The sequence below is a fragment of the Elephantulus edwardii genome, unplaced genomic scaffold (assembly GCF_000299155.1).
Source record: "Elephantulus edwardii isolate Elephantulus edwardi_28Jun2011 unplaced genomic scaffold, EleEdw1.0 scaffold00077, whole genome shotgun sequence".
Lineage (NCBI taxonomy): Eukaryota > Metazoa > Chordata > Mammalia > Macroscelidea > Macroscelididae > Elephantulus > Elephantulus edwardii.
The window spans coordinates 2396089-2420056 of NW_006399827.1; the positions used below are offsets into that span (position 1 = coordinate 2396089).

At 47.8% G+C, this 23968-nt stretch overlaps 1 protein-coding gene across 1 annotated transcript; it reads right to left on the reverse strand.

Annotated features, from left to right (window-relative positions):
- Nucleotides 1–16845: 16845 nt before the first annotated feature.
- NOG (noggin) lies at nucleotides 16846–18318 on the reverse strand. Its single transcript, XM_006889263.1, has one exon. The coding sequence runs from the start codon at nucleotides 17793–17795 to the stop codon at nucleotides 17097–17099; it is 699 nt and encodes a 232-aa protein (XP_006889325.1). The 5' UTR covers nucleotides 17796–18318; the 3' UTR covers nucleotides 16846–17096.
- Between the last annotated feature and the right edge of the window lie 5650 nt (nucleotides 18319–23968).

The window sequence follows — 23968 nt, forward strand, 5'->3', positions numbered from 1 at the left end:
GACTTTGATTTCATCCCACCTGAATTTCAGAATCATCTCAGGAGCAGGTTTGAGGCCTTGAACACTAATGAGCGAAGACCAGATGAGTTGTGGGAAGATGTCAAAGGTATCATCCAGGAAGAGTGAAAACGGTCATTACAAAGACAGAAGAGGAAGAAAAGACCAAAATGGATGGATGGATGGATTTAAGGATGAGAGAACTGAAAACAGATCATCAGGTTTAAGGATGGGATTAGGAGGTGAGTCTAATTTTAAAGTTGTGTTTGACATGGTGCAATCCAATAGGCAATTGACTCTACAGGCTATAATCTGTCTAGATAGAATTCTGACCAAGACAGAGAGTTGAGTGTGGGATGTACAGAGGTGGTGTCTCCCACTGTGAAAGGCACAGATTTCTCCCTCGAGGGAACAGTGTGGCAAAAGAAGAGAAGAAATCAAGTCAGAACTTGGGAATCATCTGTGTCCTAGAGTTCAACTGGAAAGAGGGGCCACAATAAGCATGTCTCTAGGGACCTTGGTAAGCTGGAGTCAGAGCTCAAGTCCATGGTACTTGTTTTTCTAAGGAAGATAACAGTAAAGATAGAGGTTCATGGGCAATTTGCTTTCTGAGAGTATGGGACTTGAGGACATGATCAATTTGGGGAAATTCAACTTTGGAGTGGGTTAGTCTCCTTGTGTCCACTGCTTCTCACCTACCTCCATTAGTCTTGGGCTTCAGCTTAAGCTGTGACATTGGCCAGATTACTTCTCTCCACACCTCAGTTTGATCATTGCTCATGAATATAGTGAAGAGTAGAGAAATGTTCTTTAAAGTAGGACCAGGCAGGGCTTCATCGCATTGTACATAGGCCTGCTAGGAGTTGGAACTGATTTGATGCCATCTAACAACACTACTGCCATTGCATGCTGCCTCTCTTAGATATTTGGCTCTACTGGGTGTGACTGTCTCATTCATGGTCAAATGCCTGCTGCTCCTGGAGTGAGTTGAGAATGGCATCAGTTAAGAATGTAGAAAGAAGAAAATCACTTCTGGAAGGTTCCTGGTGGAGTGCCAACAAGAAAGAATTTCTAGAATTCTAACAAACTAGAGCGAGTTTAGGAGCTCTGGTAGCCTAATGGCAAGAAGCTGCATTGTAATCCTGAAAACACGTGGTTCGAGTCTGCCAGCTCCTCTTTGGGAGAAGGATGGGAAATCTCCTCTGCTACAGTTAATTGCCTCTGAAAACCTTCTAGAGGGTCAACTATGTGTAGGTTTTGACTTAATGATATACAACAACAGGAGCTAGTTTATCTGGGCTGGATTCCTACCTGAGATGAAATTGGAAGAATAAAATGTGGTTCTCAATTTCTGTCCTTCATGATTTAAACTTCTTTTAATTAAGTTTGCCTTTGGGTGTTGATTTTCCAACCCTCCTTTTTAACTTGACCTGTAGTTGAAAAAAAACAACAACCAAAGAAAGTAACTGATACTAAATGAATAACCTTTTTATAATTTGAGAGTCAAGAAATCAAAAAGTATATTACATCAGGAAAATTTGCTGTCAGGACCTCTTCAAAGTGTTAAAGAACAATGCTGTCAGTTTAAAGACAAAAGTGCACCAAGCTGTGACCTTTCTCAATTACTTATTGCGCATCTGAAAGTTAGACAATAAGTAATGATGATAGAGGGAACTCTGGTGGCCTAGTGGCAAGAAGCTACACTGCAATACTGAAGGGGAAAGGTGCAAATCCATCAGATGCTTCCCTGGAGAAGGAGGGGCAAACTCTTCCTGTACCAGTCAGATCCAATTTGACAGTACACCAAATTAAAAAAAAAAAAAAAAGCAAAAAAAAATGACCATAGAAGGACAGAGGGTTTTGAGTTGTGTTGAAGAAGAGTACTGGCTATCTCACAGACTTCCAAAAGAACAAACAAATATGTCTTGGAGAGCGTGCAACCATGGTGCTCCTTGGAGGCAAGAATGGTGAAACTTTGTCTCACATACTTTGAAAATGTTACTAGGAGCCCTGGAAGAGTTGAGGATCAGTGAAAGAGAGGAAGACCTTCAACAAGATGGATTGATATGGTGACTGTGACAGTGAACTCAAGTTTGTAAGAGATGATGAAGATGGGCAAAGTTCAGATGTGTTGTTTATAGGGTCGCTATGAGTTATGGCGGACTTGAAACGACATAACAACAATCATTTGAGAAAAGAATGGTGTGGACATTCAGGGATGAAGCTCTAGGCTATTCGCTAGAGCGATAGCTCTGGACCAGGTTACTGTCTCTTATGGGCAAGATTTAACTTCCATCCTGACGCAGGAAAGACAGGCCCTGGAACTATTTTTAGAGCTCCACCAGGAGTTATACCAGTGGAACATATTGAAATAGTCTAACACTATGGTGTAGATACCATTATATCCCATTTTGGTCTATAGGAACAAAATCTCAGCGAGATTGAGAATCCCAGCCAAGGTTCTCAGCTAAGACCCGTACAGCCAGGATCCAAAGCCAGCCTGAGCTTACTCCAAAGTCCATGATGCTTTTGCTTACTTAGTTTTCCTCTGCAATTTGAAGGTACATTTTTTTTAGTAGAATAAAATCTTGCTTCCAAGGCAAGTTACTTTTTAAGCCTCAGTTTCTTTATCTTTAAAATGATACTCTGGGCTTGAGTTCTTGTGTGGTTTCAAGGAGATAATAGATGTGAGAGTGGTTTGTAAACTGTAAAACATTAGCTGTGAGCTAGTCATTGTTTCTCTTAGAAGGAAACATCAAGTCTTTCCTGTCCAAGAGAAATGGTCCGGACTCCAGATGTGGGGAGAGAAGATTTTTCCACCTACCTCTGCAGAGTCTTTCCCAAAGTTTCTCCATAGGATCACTCAAGGATCTCGTTTCTCATGTTGTTGCTGACTGCCTTTGAGTCCAGCACGACTCATAGTGACCCTGTGAACAAAATACCTGAAGGCTTTCTATAACTATTGTCGTTTCTCAAAGTTCATAGTTTCCAGAGGCATGTTGCTTAGGAAGTTGATGCCATTCCTGCTCCCAATACGGAGATTTTTATTAGGTTCTCTTTGATTTTTGCTTTGCTAGAAGGATTAATAGAGCCATACAGCTGTCCCTCCCCACCTGTTCACCCTTTCTGAAGCCAGCAGAAGCTTTCAGGTCTGGGTAACTTGGAAGTTATTGTAATCCTCAGAGCGGACAGCATCACTTTAGGGTTTTCTGAATGCCTTTGGCTCTTTGTGCTGTGTCCTGTGCTGGGGCATGTACTGTGCATCACTATTTAACAGGAGACCTGCTATTCTCAGAACCCCAGATGGAACGTTGCTTATACCAGGAAGGTGACCAATGAATAGTTGGTTTTACATTTACTCAATTGATTTATTCACCTCTATAGATACTGAATCCTGACCTTGCTTCCTGTAACAATGTGATCTAAGACATTTAGAAGTGCTGCTGGCCGAGAGGAGGCATCCCAGAGGGAAGGTGTAGCATGTGCAAAGGCCCTGGGTTTGGGAGCTCTTGATGCATGAGAGCACCCTAACATTAAGGTTTGAATGCAGAGTTGGGGAAAGGAGAGCTTCAGCCTCATCAGGCCTCTGGTCTTTTTCCTCCGAGCAATGGGAAGCTGTTGGAAGGCTTTCAACAGGGGAGTGACAAGACCACATGTGTGTCTTAAGGTCACTGTGGCTCCAGCGTGGAGAATGGATTGGAGCTGGGGCAAGCATGAAGTCAAGGAGACTGGTTAGGCTTTTAAACCCAGGACACTCTAAACCTCTGTGCTTCTCTCAACAGCCTAGCAGAGCGCCAGTGCTGTTGAACCTTGGCTCCACCCATCAGCTAGCTGTGTGATCTTAGGTGAGTTGTTGAGGATTTCTGAGCCCGGTTTCTGCATCTGTCAAATGTGCAAGTACACTTCCCTTGTTTCAGTAAATTATTTTTCTTTAACTTAATAAATTGAGCACCAGTCAAGAGCTATTTACAATTCAAGCTGGGGAAAGGCTTAGGATATTGATGTATCACAGGGTTTGGATTCCTTTGCAGATGTCTACCATACTATCTTCCTTATTCTTAGCTCATATTGTTGTTGTGTGCAGTGATATTGACTGCAAAACACAGTAACCCTATAAACAACCTATTGACATCCTCTAAACAACCTATAAACATCTTGGCAGCCTCACTTCAAAGGAACACTATTACTGCACTTCTTCTAAGATGTATTTGTTTATTCTACATGCAGTCCCTTGTACATTTAAGGTTTTTCACCAACATCATAATCCAAAGGCATCAGTTGTTCTTCAGTCTTCTTTAGTCATTGTCCAAGATTCACATGCGTATTGAGATGACTGAAAATACCCTGGCTTGAGTCAGGTGCCCCTTAGTCCTCATTGTGACATCTTTGCTTTTATCATTTCAAAGAGGTCCTTTGTAGCAAATTTGTCCAATGTAGTGCCTCATTTCATTTCACGACTGCTGCTTCCATGGGAATTGACAGTGGATTCAAGAAAAATAAGAGCATTGGAAACTTCAATAGTCTCTCCATTTATCATAAGATTGTTTATTGGTCCAGTTGTGAAGATTTTTGTTTTCTTTATGTTGGGGTGTACTGAAGGTTGTAGTCTTTGATCCTCTGGGAGCATTTGTCTTTTATCCAACCCCTCTGAGCCTCCGTTTTACTATGTGAAATGATCAATGATTTCTTCAGTCAGTATTATTTGTTAAGTGTTGCTCTGTTAAGTACTAGACTCTGAGGATCTGACACCAGCACGTTTTTTGTCACCTGTGACACATGATAGTCTCTCATGTGTCAGAGTAGAAGTGTGTTCACAGGGTTTTGTCTTAGTTATCTAGTCTTACTTCAACAGAAATACCACAAGGGGTGTCTTTAACAAACAAATTGATTTCTCACCACTTAGGAGGCTAGACACCCAATTCAGATGGCTGACTATGGGAAAGCTTCCTCCCTCTTACTACGTTGGAGGAAGGCTTTTGTCTCTTCGATCTTCACAGTTTACCCCATCTCCTCTCTTGTGTCAGCTTCCTCAATATCTCTCTCTCTCTCTCTCTCTCTTTCTCTCTCTCTCTCTTCTTGTTCTGTACTGTCAACTTGGATCCAACTGGCACAGAGGAAATTGCCCTTCCTTCTCTAGTGGAGCATCTGGCGGATTTGAACTGTGCGCCTTCAGGATTGCAACACAGCTTTTTGCCACTAGGCTGCCAAGGATCCCTTGTTCAATCTCTTTTCTATCTTAAAAGAGATTAATTTAAAACACATAACATGCATAACAAGGACATTCCCAAGTGAGATCACAACTACAGCATGGAATTTAGAATTGGTGACACATATTTTGAGAAGACACAATTTTTAAAAAGTAACAGAATTTTTAGAGTTCTTCCAAGCTTTTCTTTAATGAAGTTTATAGTCCTTGGTTTTAGTCCTAGGTCCATGATCCACTTTGAGTTGGTTTTTGTGCACGGAGTGAGGTGTGGATCTGACTTGAGTTTTCTACAGATAGTTTTCCAATTTTGTCAACACCATTTGTTAAAAAGGCTGCAATTTCCCCACTTATCTGATTTCATCTCCTTGTCAAAAATATGTTGACCATAGGTAAATGCGCTGATTTCCAGGTTCTCAGTTCTATTTCATTGATCTATGTGTCTGTCATTGTACCAGTACCATGCTGTCTTGACCACTACAAGTAGTAGGATTTGAAATCAGGGAGTGAGATGCCTGCTACCTTGTTTCTCTTTTTAAGGAATGTTTTGCTTATTTGGGGCCTCTTTCCATTCCAAGTGAAATTGAAGATTGCCTTTTCCATCTCGTTGAAGATGGAATTGGTATTTGTATTGGGATTGCACTGAATGTGTAAATTGCCTTTGGTAATAATTGTCATTTTCACAATACTGAGTCCTCCTATCCATAAAAAAGGTAACAATTTCCATGGTTATCTTTGGAAAGCAGATCATTGAGCCTTTCTTTGGGTTACTTCTGGGTGGACCCAAACCCCCAAACTTTTGTTCAGCAGCAAAAGTATATTAATTGTTTGTGCCACTCAGAGAGGAAGCTATGGTGGCATAGTGGCAGAAGCTGCAATGCAATCCCAAAGGCATGCAGTTTGAAGCCACCAGCCCATTCCACACAGAAGGGTGGACAATCTCCTTCCATGTGATTAACTGACTCTGAAAACCCACTGGAGGGTCAGCTATGGGGTCGTTCTGATTCTACAGTACACAATAACAACAAACAACAACCACTTAGGGACTCCTAAAGAAATATAAAACTATAGAATATAGTCCACATAAAGAAATACATGATCTAAAGAAATAGAAGACATGTTTTCTGTCTGCATGGAGTTTTCACGTCTCCTCTCTCTCTCTCTCTCTCCCTCCCTCTGTCTCTCTCTCTCTCTCTCTCTCTCTCACACACACACACACACACACGCGCGCACACGCGCGTGCGCACACACACATAAACATGCAAATGTAGAGTTCTAAGGACATATCTGTAGGAAGTTGCACTGAAAATCCAAAGGCGACACCTTTCTGGCAGTTGGAATTCAACAGTGACTCTGAGGGGAAAAGATGGGCATTCTACCCCCTCCCTGTGATTTACAGTCTCAGAAAATCCACTGGCAGGTCAGCTACGATTTGGTTCTGACTCAATGGCAATGAATTGATGAGTTCGAGCTCTGATGGCCTGGTGGGTGGGGAGTTGGGCTGCCAACCCAAAGATGAAGACAGTTGGTTATAATCCACCAGTTGTTCCGTGGGGCAAAGATGAGCGATCTCTACCTATGTGGTTTATAGCCTCTGAAAACCTGTTGGAAGGCCAGCTATGAGTCAAGTTGAGAATGAGTTTGAGGGTTTATGTTGTTTTGTGGGGGGTTTTTGGTTGGTTGGTGTGGGTTTGTTTTTCTGTTTATTTGTTTTTTAAGTTTTACACTTCAATGTAAAGAGAAGATTGAACTGGAAATCTGGAAACATTATCTCCGTTAGTTCTGGTTCAGACTACCTAGAACTAAAACAAGCTGAGTAGTATTGACAAGCCTCAGTTTCTTTAGTCAAATGAGAGAGTGAAGAACGTCAAAGTTCTACTATCTGTCATCTACCCTTAAAAAAACTCCGCAATTCCCTTTCTAGAATAAGTATCTGTTTTTACTCAAGGGCTTTCTTTATTTTCATCCCAAAAGAAGCAAAGTTTTCTTTTCTCTTTCAGTATCGTCCCTGAATATGATCCAGGGGTTTAGATGAGTGAAGACAATAGGGAGTGGTGAGGATTGTGGCAAAACAAAGGATGCAGTCCTATCTCAAAGAAGCAGCATCCAGATTGCTACTTGGTACCCAGATAATGGAGACAGCTTCAACTTCTGCTTCCTCCTCCCTGATAACATTTCTTAGTCTTGTCCTTTTTGTTCTTGTCCCTAAAACCACACTGTCTTCTAGGAACAGTCTTAAGTTTTCTTCCAGGTTGGAGTTTTGCTTTCTAAAGGTTTTGGTGATGTAGTAAGTTAAATGCTGCTCATTGAAAAAGTCTGGCAGTTCAAACCCCACTAGCCACTTGGTGGGAAAAGGATGAGGCAATCTCCTCCTGTTAAGATTTGCAGCCTGAGAAACCCAGCGGGGAGGATTGCCACAGTTGGAATCAACTCAGTCACAATGGGTTTGGTTTGAAGAGTGATCTTTTCTTACACATACAGAAAATGTGATCTAGAACCATCTTCCCACCGCATGACATGCACACCCCCCCCCAAATTTTGCGCGCGCGCGCACACACACACACACACACACACACATTTTGCCTATTCTCAGAAACATGCTGTGCTCCTCTGACCTGTTGTGGACATGTTGCTTCTGCATGACCATCTTCTGTTTGACTCTCTGAGCCTGTAATTCTTAAGGGGAGGAGATTGTCTATCGTTCTCCAGAGCATCCACCAGCTGTTGGGTTCAGACTACTGACCTTTCAGTTAGCAGCTCAAACCTCAACCTGCTAAATAAATGGCAACACTTCAGAGTTTGGAGGGACTGAGAAGCACAGAGCAGGCAAATAAAATCATATTGGTCTGAAGAGTCAGGGAGACATTGATGAAGGAGATCTGATGTTGCCTTGAATTAACTCAACACTGGTTTTGAACCCTGACACTCCCACTCTATTGTTGGGCAAGTCATTTAGCCTCTCTGAGTCTTCCTTTCCTTATCCACATAATGAGGATATTAGATAACATCATAGAAAGCTCTGGTAGCCTGGTGGTAAGAAGCTTGGCTGCCAACCCTAAGGTATGAGGTTTGAAACTACCAGCTGCTTTAGGGGAGAAAGATGAGCAATCTCCTCCCATGCGATTTAGTGCCTCTGAAAACCTGCTGGAGGGTCAACTCTGGGTTGGTTGTGGCACATAACAAAAAACAAGTGGTTATCAAGGCGATTCTGACTCACATGTACAACTCATATGTCGATCCCACATGTAACACAGCTGAACTGCCCTCCACAGGATTTTCAGTGGGTGACTTGCGGGGTTAGACCACCGCATCTTTCTACAAAGGCAGCGCTGAGCGCCACCACTCTTTTGATTGTTATTGTTGATTGCCTTTGAGTTGAGCACGATTCAAAGCAACCCTATAAACAAAAGGCCTGAAGCCTCTCTACAACTATCGACATTTATCAAAGTTCATGGAGTTTCGGGAGGCATGCTGTTTAGAAAGTGGATGCACTCCTGCTTCCAAACGCTTTTGATTAGTAGTGAAAATGAACTGTATATAGCACTCATGTTGTTGTTGTTGTTATATGCCGTCGAGTCTTTTGTGACTCATAGTGACCCAATGTACAACAGCCCTAAACCCTGCACTATCCTGTGCCAATCGCACTGCCTCTGACACACCCATCCCGATTACCCCAGTCACTGAATCAATCCATCTCATAGAGGGTCTTCCCCTCCTGCGCCGTCCCTCCACACTCTCAAGCATGATGTCCCTCTCCAAGGACCCATCCCTCCTTGCAACATGCCCAAAGTATGTCAGACAAAGCCCCAGAATCCTTGCCTCCAAGGAGCAGCCTGGTTTAACCCTCTCCAGGATGAATCTGTTTTTTTGGCAGTCCATGGTACATTCAATACTCTTCTCCAGCACCACAGCTCTAAGGCATCAACTCTCCTTCTGTCCTCCCTAGTCATTGTCCAACTCTCTGATGCATAACAAATGATTGCAAAGACCATGGCCTGTATCAGGCGCACCTTATTCTCCAGAGAGACACCGTTGCTCTTGAGTACTTTAGAGAGGTCATTAACAGCAGACTTTCCCATTGCAATACCTTTTTTTATTTTCTGGCTGCTGGTGCCAAGAGTGTATAGCACTCATACAGTGAGATAAAATGAGAGAACACTTTCTGTTTCATAGTGAGGAGGAAAAGAGATAACAAATATGAAGCACTCAGGCCCTTAGCACTACTCAAGAGGTGTTAGCACATTTCTTTGTCCCTAGGCACTTCTGGGACTTCCCTGCATGCCTGTCTTTATTTGCTCCCCAGCTACAAGCACACATTTATTCTGATCTCAGCTCAAGGCGGTTCATTGTTTGTCTAGCCCTTTCCCTGGCCCAGTCCCCTTTATTCATCTCCCTTACAGTCTGGAACCAAATTGGCCAACCATCTATCTCCATAGAAGATGGGGAGAACTCTTTTGTCTGAGATTTCTCTTCTGGACACGGTCCCTTGCAGGATTGAGACATCAGAGACCCTCTGACTGACTCTCCCTCAGCTCCCCACGCGCACTCACTCATCAAGTCCCCTCCAGTCAGTCTTCTGGCAAATGACCTTTGTTCTCGTGCCATTGCTGCTCCTCAAGTATGGACTCTTGAAGACTTTTTCTAGATCACAGCAAGGTCCTTCTTTTTAAAAAAAAAAATTTAAAGTTTTATTTTACTGAAAGTTTACAGAGACTTTGGATTTCCATTCATTCATTGTTGCATTTTTCTCCCCGCCCACCCCTCCCCCACAATTATATTTTCTTTTTGAAAAGTCAAAGAAAAAAAAAATTTCTTCCTTGTTATTCAATCTCTCCCCCCAAGTCCACTGCACTATGCTACCTTCGTTCTGGACTCCTGTCATAACAGTAATATCTAATCATATATCCCTTTTAAACAGTTCTCTCTCTCATCTGTTTCAATGCAGTATATATTATTTATCCCCCTCTTTCTCAGTCTCCTCCCAACCCCTGTGTCAGTCCTCTTTTATAATAGTGGCCCAATGCAATATTTGTCCTTTTGTAACTCAGATATTTCACTCGGCATAATACCCTCAAGAGTCAGCTATTTTGTATAGCATTTCATGAGTTCTTTGTTTTTCAATGCAGTATAGTATTCCATTGTGTGAATATACCACAGCTTCTCTATCCATTCATTTGTTGATGGACACTTGGGTTGTTTCCAATTCTTTGTTATTGTGAACAAAGCCAAAATAAACATAGGTGTGCATGTATCTGTTTAGGTGGCAGTTATGGTTTCCTCAGAGTATACTATGTCCCAACTTCCACTGTTCCCACCTCCAAACCCCTCTGGACACAGTCACCAAGATTAATTTGAAAACAGCCGTGTATTTTTCACATTCATGTCCTGGGTATTCAATACAGAGTTTGGCCTATAGATGGTGTTTGAGGTAAATTAAAGATGACTTCAACTTCTTTGCTGCTCTTCCTGTTGAGACAGTAATAAAGCTAACTCACTGCCATTGGATTAATTCTGATTTATAGTAATCCTCCATTGCATTTCCGAGGCTATAAATCTTACTAGGAGGAGGCTGCCCATTTTTCTCTGGCAGGGTGGCTGAAGGATTCCAACCGCTGGAAGTGCGCATGCTACAGAGGACACCTCCAGGGCCACTTTCCTACTGAGAGGTGACAACTAATTTCCTTTCCTGTGGAGCTGAGCAGGTCTTAGTGGCTTGCTTGGCCAATAGGCTTTCAGCGGTAGAACTCTCAAGACTAAGTCAAAGGAACTCTGCAGCTTGTACCCAAGCTTCTTGGACTATGTTCTCTAGAACCCTAGGCTATCATGTGAGAGGTCCCTCAGGTCACTAGAAAACCCAATCCACCTGGAGAAGGCACTTTTAGGAGGTCTGGTCAACATGCCAGCTGAGCTCCTGACTGATAATCACCATCATAACGAGCTGCTAGAAAATTAAGTGAAAAAAATAATTTTAAAAGTGACTTCTCTAGCCCTTTGTGCAAACTCCGAACATTGAAAATGAATGCCCAGTCAAACTCACCGCCACTGTGTCTACTCGACCTCACTACAACACTTGGAACGGAGCAGACCTGCCCAGAGAGTTTCTGAGACTAAATCATTACAGGATCAGAGTTGCTTCATCTCTCCACTGTGGGGCAGCTGGTGGGTCTGAACTGCCAATCTGTCTGCTGGCAACCAAGCACTTAGCCCACCATGCCACCAGGGCTCTGCTGCCCACCTGAGGCCTCCCCAACAAAACCTTAGGCAAAATAAAGTGGTTGTTTTGTTTGCTTTGATGTAGCCTGTTACGGTCAATTGCTATCCACAACAGTGCTAAAAAGAACAAAAGAAATGCTTGTTGGGTGACTTAAAACAATTCATTTTGCAGTACTGCATGGATGTTGTTCTTATCTTATTCAAAACTCCTCACTGGCTCCCTATTGTTTGAGAAATAAAGTTTAATGCCCTTATTGGCATTCAAATCCCTCCTCCCCAATCAAACCTATTTCAGATTCCAACTGGTATCACCAACCCATGTAGGACAGATGAGCTCTCCCCCATAGAGTTTCTGAGGCTGGAACTCCTGTGGGAAGCTGACTGCGTCATTTTCTTCCATGGAGCACCTGGCAGGTTCCATCCACCAAGTTTTCAGTTAGCCTGCCACCAGGACTCCTGCAAGACCTCATGATTTGGCCCATTTTTCAGACTTTATCACCTACTCACTCAGAATAGATCCATTTCTATACTAGAGTTTGTTTGAGCAATGTCCCAAATAGACTAAATGCTTTTTTCCTGGCACTGTGTCTTTCATCTCTACTCAGCAGGTTGACATGCGCTTTGTGCTTCTCACCTGCAGTCCAATGCTTTTTCTGCTTTCCCAGGCCAGCACAGAGGCCTCCTCTTCCTGGCCCAGACTTGATGGTTAACTCTTCTTTCAACCCTTACCCTGTTCATTTCTCACCTCTTTTGTCACCCTGAGAGTCCTGTGTGTGTTGGAGAGTTCTGTCTGATGCCATGGAGCATTAATGCATTCTATGGCTATCTCAAAGGTCAGTAGTTCAAATCCACTAGCTGCTCCACTAAAGAAAGATGAGGAGTCTCCTGACAATTGATGGAGGATCTCTACACATTGGAATTGACTATATGGCTGTGGGTTTGGTTTTTCTAGAATTGGGGAGGAGTGTCCTCTGATTTTTCTTTGTAATTCCAGCTGTTGTGTTGTTGTTGTTGTGTACCGTAGGGTCGGAACCAATCCATAGCTGACCCTCCAATGAGTTTTCAGAGACAGTTAATCACATGGGAGGAGATTGCCCATCCTTCTCCTGCAGAGCAGCTGATGGACTTAAACTGTGTGCCTTTGGGATTGCAGTGCAGCTTCTTGCCACTAGGCCACCAGAGCTCCCTGCATTCCCAGCACAATATTTGGCACATTAGAGAGTACACAGAGGCTCTTTATGGTTTATCAGGTATCCACTTTTAGAGATCTTGAGATTTACCACCCCAGTAGACTAGTGGCAAGAAGCTGCGCTGCATCCAGAAGACACAAGGTTCAAGTCCACCAGCTGCAACATGGGAGAAGGATGTGTAATCTCCTCCTGAGTGATGGTTGCCACTCCATGGTACGCTGCAACAACAATGTGGCACATAATTGCCCCTCTTACGCCAGGTGTCCAAGACCCTGAAGTGAGGAAGAGAAGCTGGAAGAAGCAAAAACTTTGGGGTCAGTCAGGCTTTTTCAGTCCTCACCACTCGACTTACTGTGTGCCTTTGGCCAAGAGGTTTGAACCAGTTAGTCTCCTTACTTGAAAGCTGGAGAACTTGGTTGAAACTGTGAAAGGACTGATACAGTTTCGGACCATTTAAGAAAATACTACCTAAATGTGTGATACATACAGTAGAAAGATCAGTTTGCTGATTATGATTTGTTATTTTAACAACTGTGGGGAGAATTCTCCCCCCCCCCCGGTCCCCCAAGAGTCAGGAAAGATGAAAATATATCAATAAAGAACAATGGGGAGAGACACCTGATCAAGCCCAACTGTATCACACTCTGTGATCTCCAGCAAGTTCCTTTTGGGGTCTCAGTCTTCTCATCTGTAAATTGAGCAGTGGGCACGGAATCTAAGCTCCTCTCCACTCTGACATTCCAAGAGCATTAAAGAAAAAGGATGAATCACCCCCTTCAAAATACCGATATGGGCTGGGCCCTCCCCCTGCTGTCCCCATCCAGAACAGCTAAGAGCTCTTAATACGCAGTCAGCTTCCTCTTTGCAGCTGCCACCAAACTTCAAGTCCCTTTCCCAGGAGTCTCAGAAGCAAGACTGATAATGGACCCCTGGTCATAGCCACCTCAACAGGGAACCAGATCCTGTTCCCAGACTCTGGAAGACAGACAGAAGGCCCTCCCCAGAGGGAGGGGGGGACTGGCTTTCCAAGGGCATTTGGCTTTAGTTGGCCTGTGTGAGTGAGGGTGTGTGTGTGTGTGTGTGTGTGTGTGTGTGTGTGTGTAGGGGCTGCAATAGGGTAGAAGGAAGGAATAAAGAGAAAAGTTGAAAAACCAGAGGCTTAAATTCTTGAAATCCTGAGGGAAGGGACGGATGGTGAAAGCTATTCTCTTTTGCAGGATTATATTTGATGTGCATGTGTCCGTGAGAGTTATAAATCAAATCTTCATCCTCTGGGGAGGCCTGGGTCCCCCAGCAGCTGCGTAAATTCATAGACCCAGGCTGTCAAAGCCCTGAAAGGCACCAAGATCAATTTTCCTCTTAGGAGAGGCAGGTACTAGGTGACGTAGGAGGACAATCTCCTTGCCTCTCTGCCCGGAACGCTCTCTCTTTCCTGTCGGAGTTATTATTAGGATTATCAACATTAATAATAATGGAAACGTGGCCAGCTGGGCATTAGTCACAGCGTCCCCAGGTCCAGCACCTTCTCGATCCGCTTCTGGAACAGTCTGGGTCTCGCTGGGCGCCCGCTCCACAGCCTGCATGGCGAGGGGTTGGCCCTCTAGGTCTAGGGGTGCAGTGGGCGCTGGTCTGTCTGTGTCTGTCTGCAGCCCGGGTGCTCCTCGCGCGCGCGCTCACCGGCTCAGTCTCTGAAAGCTGAGAAAGTCGCCGGCTGCAAGCGGGTTTTCCAAGTGGGCAGGGGTGGGAGGAGGGGCGCGGCGGCAGCGGTGGGGGCGTCGCGGAGGGAAGACCTCGCATTGTAATCCAATGACATTGCCAACGTGGGGGCGGGGGCGCTGGCCTCCGCGCGCTCTCCGAGTTTTGGCTGCCCGCCCAGCTGGGAATAACTCTCTTCGCATAATTCGCGTGTTTACCAGGCATGAAAATTCTTGCTTTCGGGTACCCCCCCAAGCACCCGTAAGCCCCCTCCCGGTCCCCCCTTCCCCACTACCTCCGCCCCTCACAAGTGAAACTCGGTCTAAAAAAATATTGGCCCGGGGCGCAGAAAGTTTTGCATAAATTCATAAGTGATGAATGGCTGATTTTAACGTTATTTGGGTATTTGTCAGAACTTAACAAATATACGGGGGGACGGCGGTTCATAAACTTAAACATCTCAATATCCCCTTTCTTCTGGAAATAAATTACGTTTGTTTGCCCGGCTTGGAGTCTTAAGGTAGCCGACATTAGGAATATTTTAAAAGCCATCATCCATCGAGCATGTCTCCCAGGCGCCAGGAAGATTAAATGAAAGAATCATAAGATGGAGGTCTTTAACTTTTAATCCTTTTACAATGAAGCCTTAGATAGTCGCGGGGGCAGGGTGCCCTCTGTGGGGGGAATAATGCCGTTATTCCTCGGCTCTCAGTTAATGAATACCCTCCCGTCTGTCCCACGGCTGACGGAGGCAGCGCGGGGAGGGGGCGCGCCTCCCGGGCCCGGCTATTGAAATGAGGAGCCACCGCGGCTGGCGGAGGGAAGAAAGCGCCCGGCTGGAGGGACGGGGCGGGCGGGGCCGGCGCATGGAGACCGCGCAGCGGAGCGCGCGCAGTTCTGCAGTAATTAGCATAGACTCGGGGGGGGGGGCTCCAGCCTGGGGGGCCGGGTGGGGGCGCAGGAAGGTGGCTGGGAGAGGGGTGGGAAGGGGGCAAAGGAGAGCCACGTAGGAGTCCAAGATAAATAAAGGGCGCGCGGAGCAGTGTCAGCGAGCGGCCCACGTGGAGCGGAGCGGTTGGGCGCCACCGCTGTCTCCCGCCGAGAGGCCAACGCGCGCCCCAAGAAGCTGACCTCCTACTGGGTGGGATGTGGATGATACTTGGCACGTTCATGTAAAACGTAACCCTCGTTCTCTGCTCCTACCTAATCCCAAAGATTAAAGATCTTGACTTTTAGTTTTTTCTTCCCCCTCCTCTCGCAGGTCCCCAAGGAAGTAGGTGTCTATGGGGGCGGGGGCGCACCTCGTCCAGCACCAGGTCCCAGAACTGACGTTTGTCACCCAGTTCGGGCCTCATCCGATGCCCTGATTCTCAGGGTCCGTCAAGGGTCCTGGGGGTGGAGATGGAGGTGGAGGTAACATGAATATCCAATCTCTAGCGACGCCCTGCACCTCGACCTAAGACCTAGGACCTTCGTAGCTCGGTCTTGCAAGAAGTCAGAGGCTGGGAGTGACGATTCAGGCGGATCGCCTGAGCCCGCACCTCTGTAGCGTTAGGCGTGCAAAGGGTTAAGCGGGGCTGGATATTGAGGTGGGGGGTGCGAGGCGGGAGGGGTGGTGGGATCTGGGTGGGCGCGCTCTGATCTCCCTCCCTCCCCCCCATTCCTCGGGGGTCAAGTTTCAGCGGCACTCCGCCCCCAGGGTAGGTGTGAAAGACACGTGTCCCCATTGTGAAGGGCCTGTCAGGCAGGACAAAGCGGCCGCCCACCCTCCCCCCCGCCCCTCGGCCCAGCCTGGGGTCAGCTCCAGGGGGCCGGCTGGGTGTCGAGGTCACGACGGCCCGAGCTTTGGTGACATAGGGAGAAAATGCTGGGAGACTCGGCGAAGGCCACGTGATGCTCAAGTGAGGGGTTTGAGAATAACCCCCCTTTTCTTCCTCAGCCACCCCGTCCAGCCACTGAGAAATTCAGTGGTCACCTCCATCACACCAGAAGAGGGGAGCCTGAGGGATGTGCCCCTTCTCCCAACAGGCGTAGGCACAGTGGCACCCCCTCCCCGCCCCCTCCCACCACCCCCTTCCCATCAATCACCAACACAGAGAATCGCAGTGTGGAGCACAGTCGGTTTTAGTGGTTTTTCTTTAATCCTGCTCTGCACTTCTTTCTCATTTACTACACGGGATATTATAAAGAATAAATAGCAGATACTCTTAATTTACAATGATTAGTCATTCCATTTGTTCTCTCTATTTACAATAACTGTAAAATAACATTGAACTCTATAGCTTCTTCGAGGTCCAAGGAAAACCAAAACACTTTCCAAAGAATGGAAAATAGCTTTTTAAAAGTCCTTCTACAAAAGTTCCCCTTCTCTCTTTGTACTTTAAGAAAAAAATAACTTTTCCCCCCTGCTTCGCCATGCGAAGGGCACTGGAATATAAATAGCAGGTTAACATTATTAGCAACAACCAGAATAAGTCTCTCTTTTCTCTGTTCTTTTTTTTTCTCTTTTGCTTATTTTTTTTTAAAAATACAGTAGAAGCCGGTAACTTTGAACGTATAATACTGACCTTTTAATAAGTAAATTAAAACTGGGACCGTATATACACACACATATACATTCCTACACAGTTAAACAGTGCATTACATGAACCAGAAAGCTAGGTCTCTGTAGCCAAAAAAAAAAAAAAAAAGTTCATTGAATCCACTCTCCAGGGTGGTGGAACTGGTTGTAGGCGGTGGCTGGGGGAGTCCGTGGGGGTCAATCAAGTGTCTGGGTGCGGGCAGGGGGCCCCCGAGTTCTAGCATGAGCACTTGCACTCGGAAATGATGGGGTACTGGATGGGAATCCAGCCGCAGCGCTGGCCCCCGCGCCGCTGACAGCGCCACCGCAGCACGGTGAGGTGCACCGACTTGGACGGCTTGCACACCATGCCCTCGGGCACCGAACACGAGCGCTTGCTGAAGCAGCTGCCCACCTTCACGTAACGTGGCCAGAAGCGGCTGCCCAGGTCGTTCCACGCGTACAGCACGGGGCAGAAGGTCTGCGACCACAGCCACATCTGTAACTTCCTCCGCAGCTTCTTGCTCAGGCGCTGCTTCTTGCCCGGGGCCAAGCCCTCGGAGAACTCCAGCCCTTTGATCTCGCTCGGCATGGCCCCGGACGGCCGCTGCCTCAGCAGCTGGTCCAGCTCGGCTAGGTCCTCGGCGCCCCCGGCCGCTCCCCCACCCCCGCCAGGCCGGTCCTCTGGGGGCGAGGTGGCCATGAAGCCCGGGTCGTAGTGGCCACCAAGCAGCGAGCGCAGCAGCGTCTCGTTCAGATCCTTCTCCTTGGGGTCAAAGATAGGGTCCGGGTGTTCGATGAGGTCCACCAGGGGCAGGTTGTCGCTGGGAGCCGGGCGGATGTGGAGGTAGTGCTGGCCGCCGGTCGGTGCCGCCCGCAGCCCCAGGACCACCACCAGGGCGTAGAGGGTGACCCCCAGGCTGGGGCAGCGCTCCATGCCTCCGGCGTGCGCCCGGGGCTGCTACTTCGTCCCGCGTCCCCGGAGGAGAGCACGCCGAGCCCGCGGCGCCGCCGCCGCGCTCCCCCAGCTCTCCCGAGGCGGCTCACCCAAGGCTGGGCAGACGCAGGGCCGGCAGCATGAGCCGCGGGGAGAGCCCTTCGCTCTGCGCCGGCTCCCACAGAGGCGGAAAAAAGGCACACAAGTTGGCTGCAACTCCTCTCCCGGGTCTATTCGGGCAGGCGGCCGCGGCGGGGCATCCGAAATTACTCCGTGGGGCGCGGGGGGCGCCGGCTCCTCGCTGCCTTCCCGGACCGGCGGCGGCGCAGGGCGCGTGGACGAGCCGTCTCCCCGCCTCCTCCTCCTGCTGCTCCTGGTCCTGCAGCTCTCTGCAGCGCCGCTGGCCGAGCGGGTCCCGGGGGCACTTCCCTCCGCCTGCTCGGGGCTCCGCGGCCGGCTCTGCCCGGCGGACTCCAACGGCGGCGGCGACGGCGGCGGCGGCGGCGTCCGCGCACGTTGGCACCGGTTTGTCTGTCTCGCAGGGTCCAAGCCTTTAAATTTCCTGCACTTTCAGCTCCATCACCATGGAAACCACTGACTCTCTCGGCGTTGCCCCTCCCCCTTCTTCCCCCCAAACAACAACCCCACCCCCCACTTCTCCACCCCCGAGGAGCTGGAGTGGCACAGGCTCCGAGGGAAGCAGCCTGCACTCGCCGCGGAGGCGGCGGCGGCTTCGGCAGCGCCCAGGGCTGTGCCCGGCCGGACCCAGATGCCCCGGGAAGCCGACAGTCCGGCTGCCCGCCCGAGCTCACAGGCGGCGGCGGCGGCGGCGGCGGTGGCGGCGGCGGTGGCGCTTGGCAGGTCTCCGCGCAATTTTCTCTCTCCCCCACCCCCCACCCCCCTTCTCCTCCTCCTCCTCCTCCTGCAAAATGCACCGCCCCCCTCCTTTCTCCTGGAGCAATGCAACTGGGGCTCTAGGCGCCCCGCCAGGGCCAGTCCTGGGGAGAGCTCTCGGCGGCACTGGAGCCGGGCTGGAGGGTGCAGGGCTGGCTTTGGGGGGTGCTCGAGATGGGGCGGGGGCTGCTCACTAGCTGAGTGTTTTTCACTGGGAGGGGAGCCGCGGGGAGGTGGCGGACTCCTTGCTTGGTGCAGTTTGGAGGAAGGAATTTCTCCATGTGCACCGAGCGTCTTCCCCCGAACGCGACTCGCTTTCCTCTCCTCTCCGGGACTCGGTCTCTGTCCCTTCCCCCAACCCCCAAACACACACTCGGTCCCTTGTCCCCCACCACACACAGACACACAGTGAGCCCTAGGGAGTCTGCAACCCTCAACGTTTCGCTGCGTGATGTAATTCTTAGGAAGCACTCCTGCTCGTCTGCCCCTCGGGCCCACGAGGGGTGTCTGCTCCTCACCCTTCTTCTGTTCCTAGCCCAGGTCATGCGCCCTGAGTGGCAGAGCCGCAGGGGCGCGCCCGGCTCCGTCTGCGGCTCCCCTAAGCCCTCCCGGCTCTGTGCTGCAGCCGCTCGGCTCCCTGGGGGCGGCGCGCCCTCTGCTGGTTCGTGGCAAGCCCTGCACCTGGCACTAGCAGGGGCGGCCCCGTAAGGTGGTGGGTTTGCCTGGGGCCCCGCTCTGCCCAGCTCCCATTCTGTTTCTGTGTCAGTGTCATTTCATGTGTTTGAATGTCTGCGTGTGCCGACGGGTTCTTTCTGGTTCTGGCTGTTCTCTGGAGTCTCTCCAAGCCCTCAATGTAAACAAACTTCCCGAGAGTCCGTCCTCTTCATGCCCCTCGAGTTTCACAAGAGTTACGAAGTCCACAAGAGTTCTGTCTCCACCACACTGCCCTTAGTGGAAAGAGTGGAGCAAGGAGACTGGACAGATAAACTGACATTAGAAGCCCTGAGTGCCGGTCTAAGTTCTAGCTTGACATAATCATGTTAACCTGGGACAAGACACTTTTCTGCGTTAGCAACGTAATCGCGTTACCTCTTCCAACCCTACTTTGCTGGAATTCTAAATAAACTTGTACTCTGCTTTCTCGATCAGAAATGTTCTCTTTGGTCTACGATGGCACTGAGATGACACCTTCAGTTAAGCTCCCCTCTGAAATCCAAACTCTTAGTTTCCTTTGTGGATCAGAACTGGAAAATCCTGGTGAAGAAGAGACCTGGACCAGATGACTCAGCTGTCTCCACTATCACCCTGAGTGGGAATACTTGAGCTAGGAGGTCTCTGGGTGATGGCTTAAACCACGCCACTTTATTTCCACCATCATCTGGAATTTCCTTTCCACCTGTCTATCCCCCCGCCCCCCTTGAACACATACACGATTTTGCCATCTCCCAAGGAAGAGGCATCAGTGGTTCAGTGGTAGGATTCTTTCCTTCAGTGCATAGACCAATGTTCGATTCCTGGCCCATGTACCTCATCTGCCATTGGAAACTCACCTGTTGCTATGATATTGACCAGGGTTAAAGTGGAACTTCCAGACTAAAGGCTAAGGGACCCAACAGGGCTCTTCTCCCTTGTGCATGGGGTCACCTGAAACTTGGTGGTGATGCAGCAACAGCTGACAACAATCACAATGCACTTGGCTTTATGCCACAGTCTCTGTAACAAATTCCAGTCGTTGGTAACCTCTCGGCTGAGAAGGCTTTCCTGAGCTTTCTAGTCTTAGACTAGTACCTTCTTGATGAATTCTGTAGATAAGAACAACCCCTTGGTCAAGTTAGGTTGATTCTGAAATGATGTTCTCTAGAAGCCTAACATAGTCAGTCACTCGGTCACTCATTGCCATCAAGTCAGACTCCTAGCTGACTCTTCAGTGAATTTTCGGAGGCTGTAAATTGCACAGGGAGAGATTGCCTATCTTTCTCCTGTGGATCCCTTGCTGGATTTGAACCACTGAGGGCTGAGCCTTTGGATTAGCAATGCAGCTCTACAAACCATGCCATCCATCAGAGCTCGTGTGGGAGATTGAGGAGTGTTGTTTAAGCAACCATGTGCTTCAAGAAGGCTTAGCTTTGGTTTTATTTCTTGTGGAGATTAAATACTCCAAAACAATTTTATTGATGCTATGAATTATCGAAGACATAATTTTCCCCTGTAAAGGGCCCAATGGTTAATTTTAGCTCAGCCCATGTTTTCTATTGCTGCTTTCTGTTTCTTAATGTCTCTTTCCTTCCCTTCACCTGTGAGTGTTTGAAAATCAGCTGAGATCTCTGCCCTTCATCTAGGCTGGGAAGTCACAACTGCGAGGAGCCCTAGTGGAACAAAATAGCTAAATATTCAGCCACTAACAGAAAGGTTGACAGTTCAAAACCACCAGCAACTACTCTGAAGGAGGAAAAAAAAAACCCCAAACCCTGGCAATCTGTTTGCATAAAAAGGGCCAGCCTGGGACCCCCTGCTCGGGCTAGTTCTACTCCCTCAACTGGGGACTCAGAGGATTCTGTGGAGGGTTTCCAGAGGTGGTAAATCACATGGAAGGAGCTTTCCCATCTTTCTCTCATGGAGCAGCTGGTGGATTTGAACCACTTTCCTTTAGGTTGGCAGCACAACTCTTTACCCACTACGCCACCAAGGATACTTAACAATAGCCTTAACAGTAAGATGCTCCCTCAGAAACAAAAAAAGAAACCATGCTTGAGAATATATTGAGTGACCTCCTTATGGACTGTTTACTGGGTGAAAAGCTTGCATATAAACACAAAGGAAAGAATTCATGGTTGATTTCCAATCCTGGCTCTTTGGTAGCCCAGTGAAGTCTTACCTGTTAAGACTCTGAAGAACACATTAAAAAAAGCTTGGAGAAAAATGAACAAATTATTGGTAATTATATAGACCAGTCTTTCACAACTTTTTTAAACCTGTCCCCTCTTTGGATAAATACAGCAATATCATGCTCTCCTCTGTGTTATTTGCAATGTTATACTGTATTATACTGACCAAGAAGTCGGAACAATGATAATATTAGCGATACTGACTTGAATCAGTACATACCTCTCCTCACTGTGAAGTGTTGATATGTCACACTGGGGAACTTGTAGCCCGGACTCTCTGCCACATTGGAGTGACTCATGCACTTAGGTGCAGAGAAAATTAGAGATGTTGTCCTTGAAGACTAGATGGTACGAAGACCCTCATGGAGAAACTTCATTTTATTTGCTTGGGCCATGTTATCAGAAGGGACAAGTTCCCAGAAAAAGACATCTTATTGGTAGAGTAGAAGATCAATGAAAAAGAGAGACCCTCAGTAAGACCCTCCACAAAGGCTGCAATGAGATCACATGTAGCAACAATTAGTAGCATGGTACAGGAGCAGGAAGTGCATTGACTCTGTTACACATAGGATGTGTGAGAGTTGGAACCGAGCTGGTGGCACAGAAACACAAGATGTGACCTTTGAGTTTAATGATGAAATAAAGGGAGAGGAGATGTAAGATCCATGGAGAGTAGGGACGCACTGATTGATGGGCAACCAGAAGATCTGGAGGCAGGGAGCATGACAGAGGAACATGTTATAGACAGAGAAGCTCAGCAGAGAGGTGACTTCTGGATTAGGTTGACCAGGGTTGGAATTCTGGCCTCCAACCCACCAACTGTGGTACATAAGTGTCTTAGCAAGCTTAAATTTCAAACTTCAATTTTGAAATCTGGAAAATGAGGATAATACTACCGCTCCGAATTATACCTTGTAAAGTAAAGAATGTGTAGCTTAGCATGGCTCCTGGCGTGGAGTTATAAGGGGAGCAATGTTGCTGTTGTGAGGTGTCGTTGAGTCAAGTACAGCTTGTAGAGATGCTGTGAACAACAGAGCCCTGTCTGATCCTGTGCCGTCCTCATCTATGACATATACTCATCTATTGCTGCAGTCACTGTGTCAATCCATCTCGTGGAAGGTCATCCTCTCTTTTGCTGACCCTCCACCTTTCCAAGCATGATGTCTCTCCGAGGAGTAGATGAGAAGCTTTGTCATCCTTGCCATCAACAAACAGCCCGGTTGTGCTTTCTCCAAGACATACCCGTTTGTTCTTTTGGCAGTCCATGATGTCCATTCAGTACTCTTCTTTAATACCTCAACCAAGGAGAATGGAACTTCTAGGAGAGTTAATTGTGTGTATACAAAATCTATACCTAAACTAAAAAGCTGTTGTCTGAACTAGGGAACACCACATGGTTTAAAATCAATAAAGGTGTTTGTTAGTACTACATCCTTTCTCCACACAGTGAGCAATAATCTTCACCACATTTTAGTCCTGTGGGCAGTCCTATTGATCTCAACTGATGAGCGGTCTCAGGTTTGAGTTAGAGAAGGTTGAAAAGGCGGGGAACCTGTTGAAATCAACTCCACCAACTCCAACAGCCTTGAGTCTGCTCTCCAGCCACGCAGCACATGCAGCTGAGCTCTTTTAGGCAGATAGTATCCTTCAGCAGGTTAGGGTGGAGAAGGACTGGAGTTTCGTGGGGACCCACCAGTGAACCCATTTCAGTGTTTCTTCTACTCTAATGAAGAGGAACCTTAACAAGCAGGATAAAGCTGATTCTTCAGCGGGCAATGATTGGGTGGAAAGGGGCCAAGCAAGAGAGGAAGGCTGGTTATCAGCTCTGCCTTCCAATCAGGTCCTTGGTGCGGGGAGCATTTGGACTTTAATGAGGATTGCCCAGTGATTCAGGGCTCAGTGGGGCCTACCATTGCCTTTGAGAAGATTCTGATGGAGATCCCACGAGCCACAGACTGAAAGCTTCCCGGCCCTGTGTCTTCCTCCCAAGCGTCACTGTGCTTGAGTTTTGCTGCGCCAATCACTGGTTATTTGTCGGGCCTTTCAACGTTGTCGGGGACACGTCTTCCAGCGTGCCGCATCAGACAGTGTTGTGTTGTGATCCACGGAGTTTTCCTTGGCTGGCTTTCAGAAGGCGATCGCCAGGACTAATGAACAATACAAGCATGGGCTTCTTCTTGACGTTCCCCAGTGCAGTTTTTCCACGCCTGCAAAATGCTCTGGGCAAGGAAGGGTTGAAGCATTCTTTCCTCAACTGGCTCGACAAATCCAGGTGCAAGGCGAGAGCCTGGGGCTGCACAGTGTGCAGGCTGGGTTTGATCCACCCTGCCCCCCTGCCTAAGATTCTGAGAAAGTATAAGAAAAATGCAACAACCTCCTTCCTCTCCTGGCCTT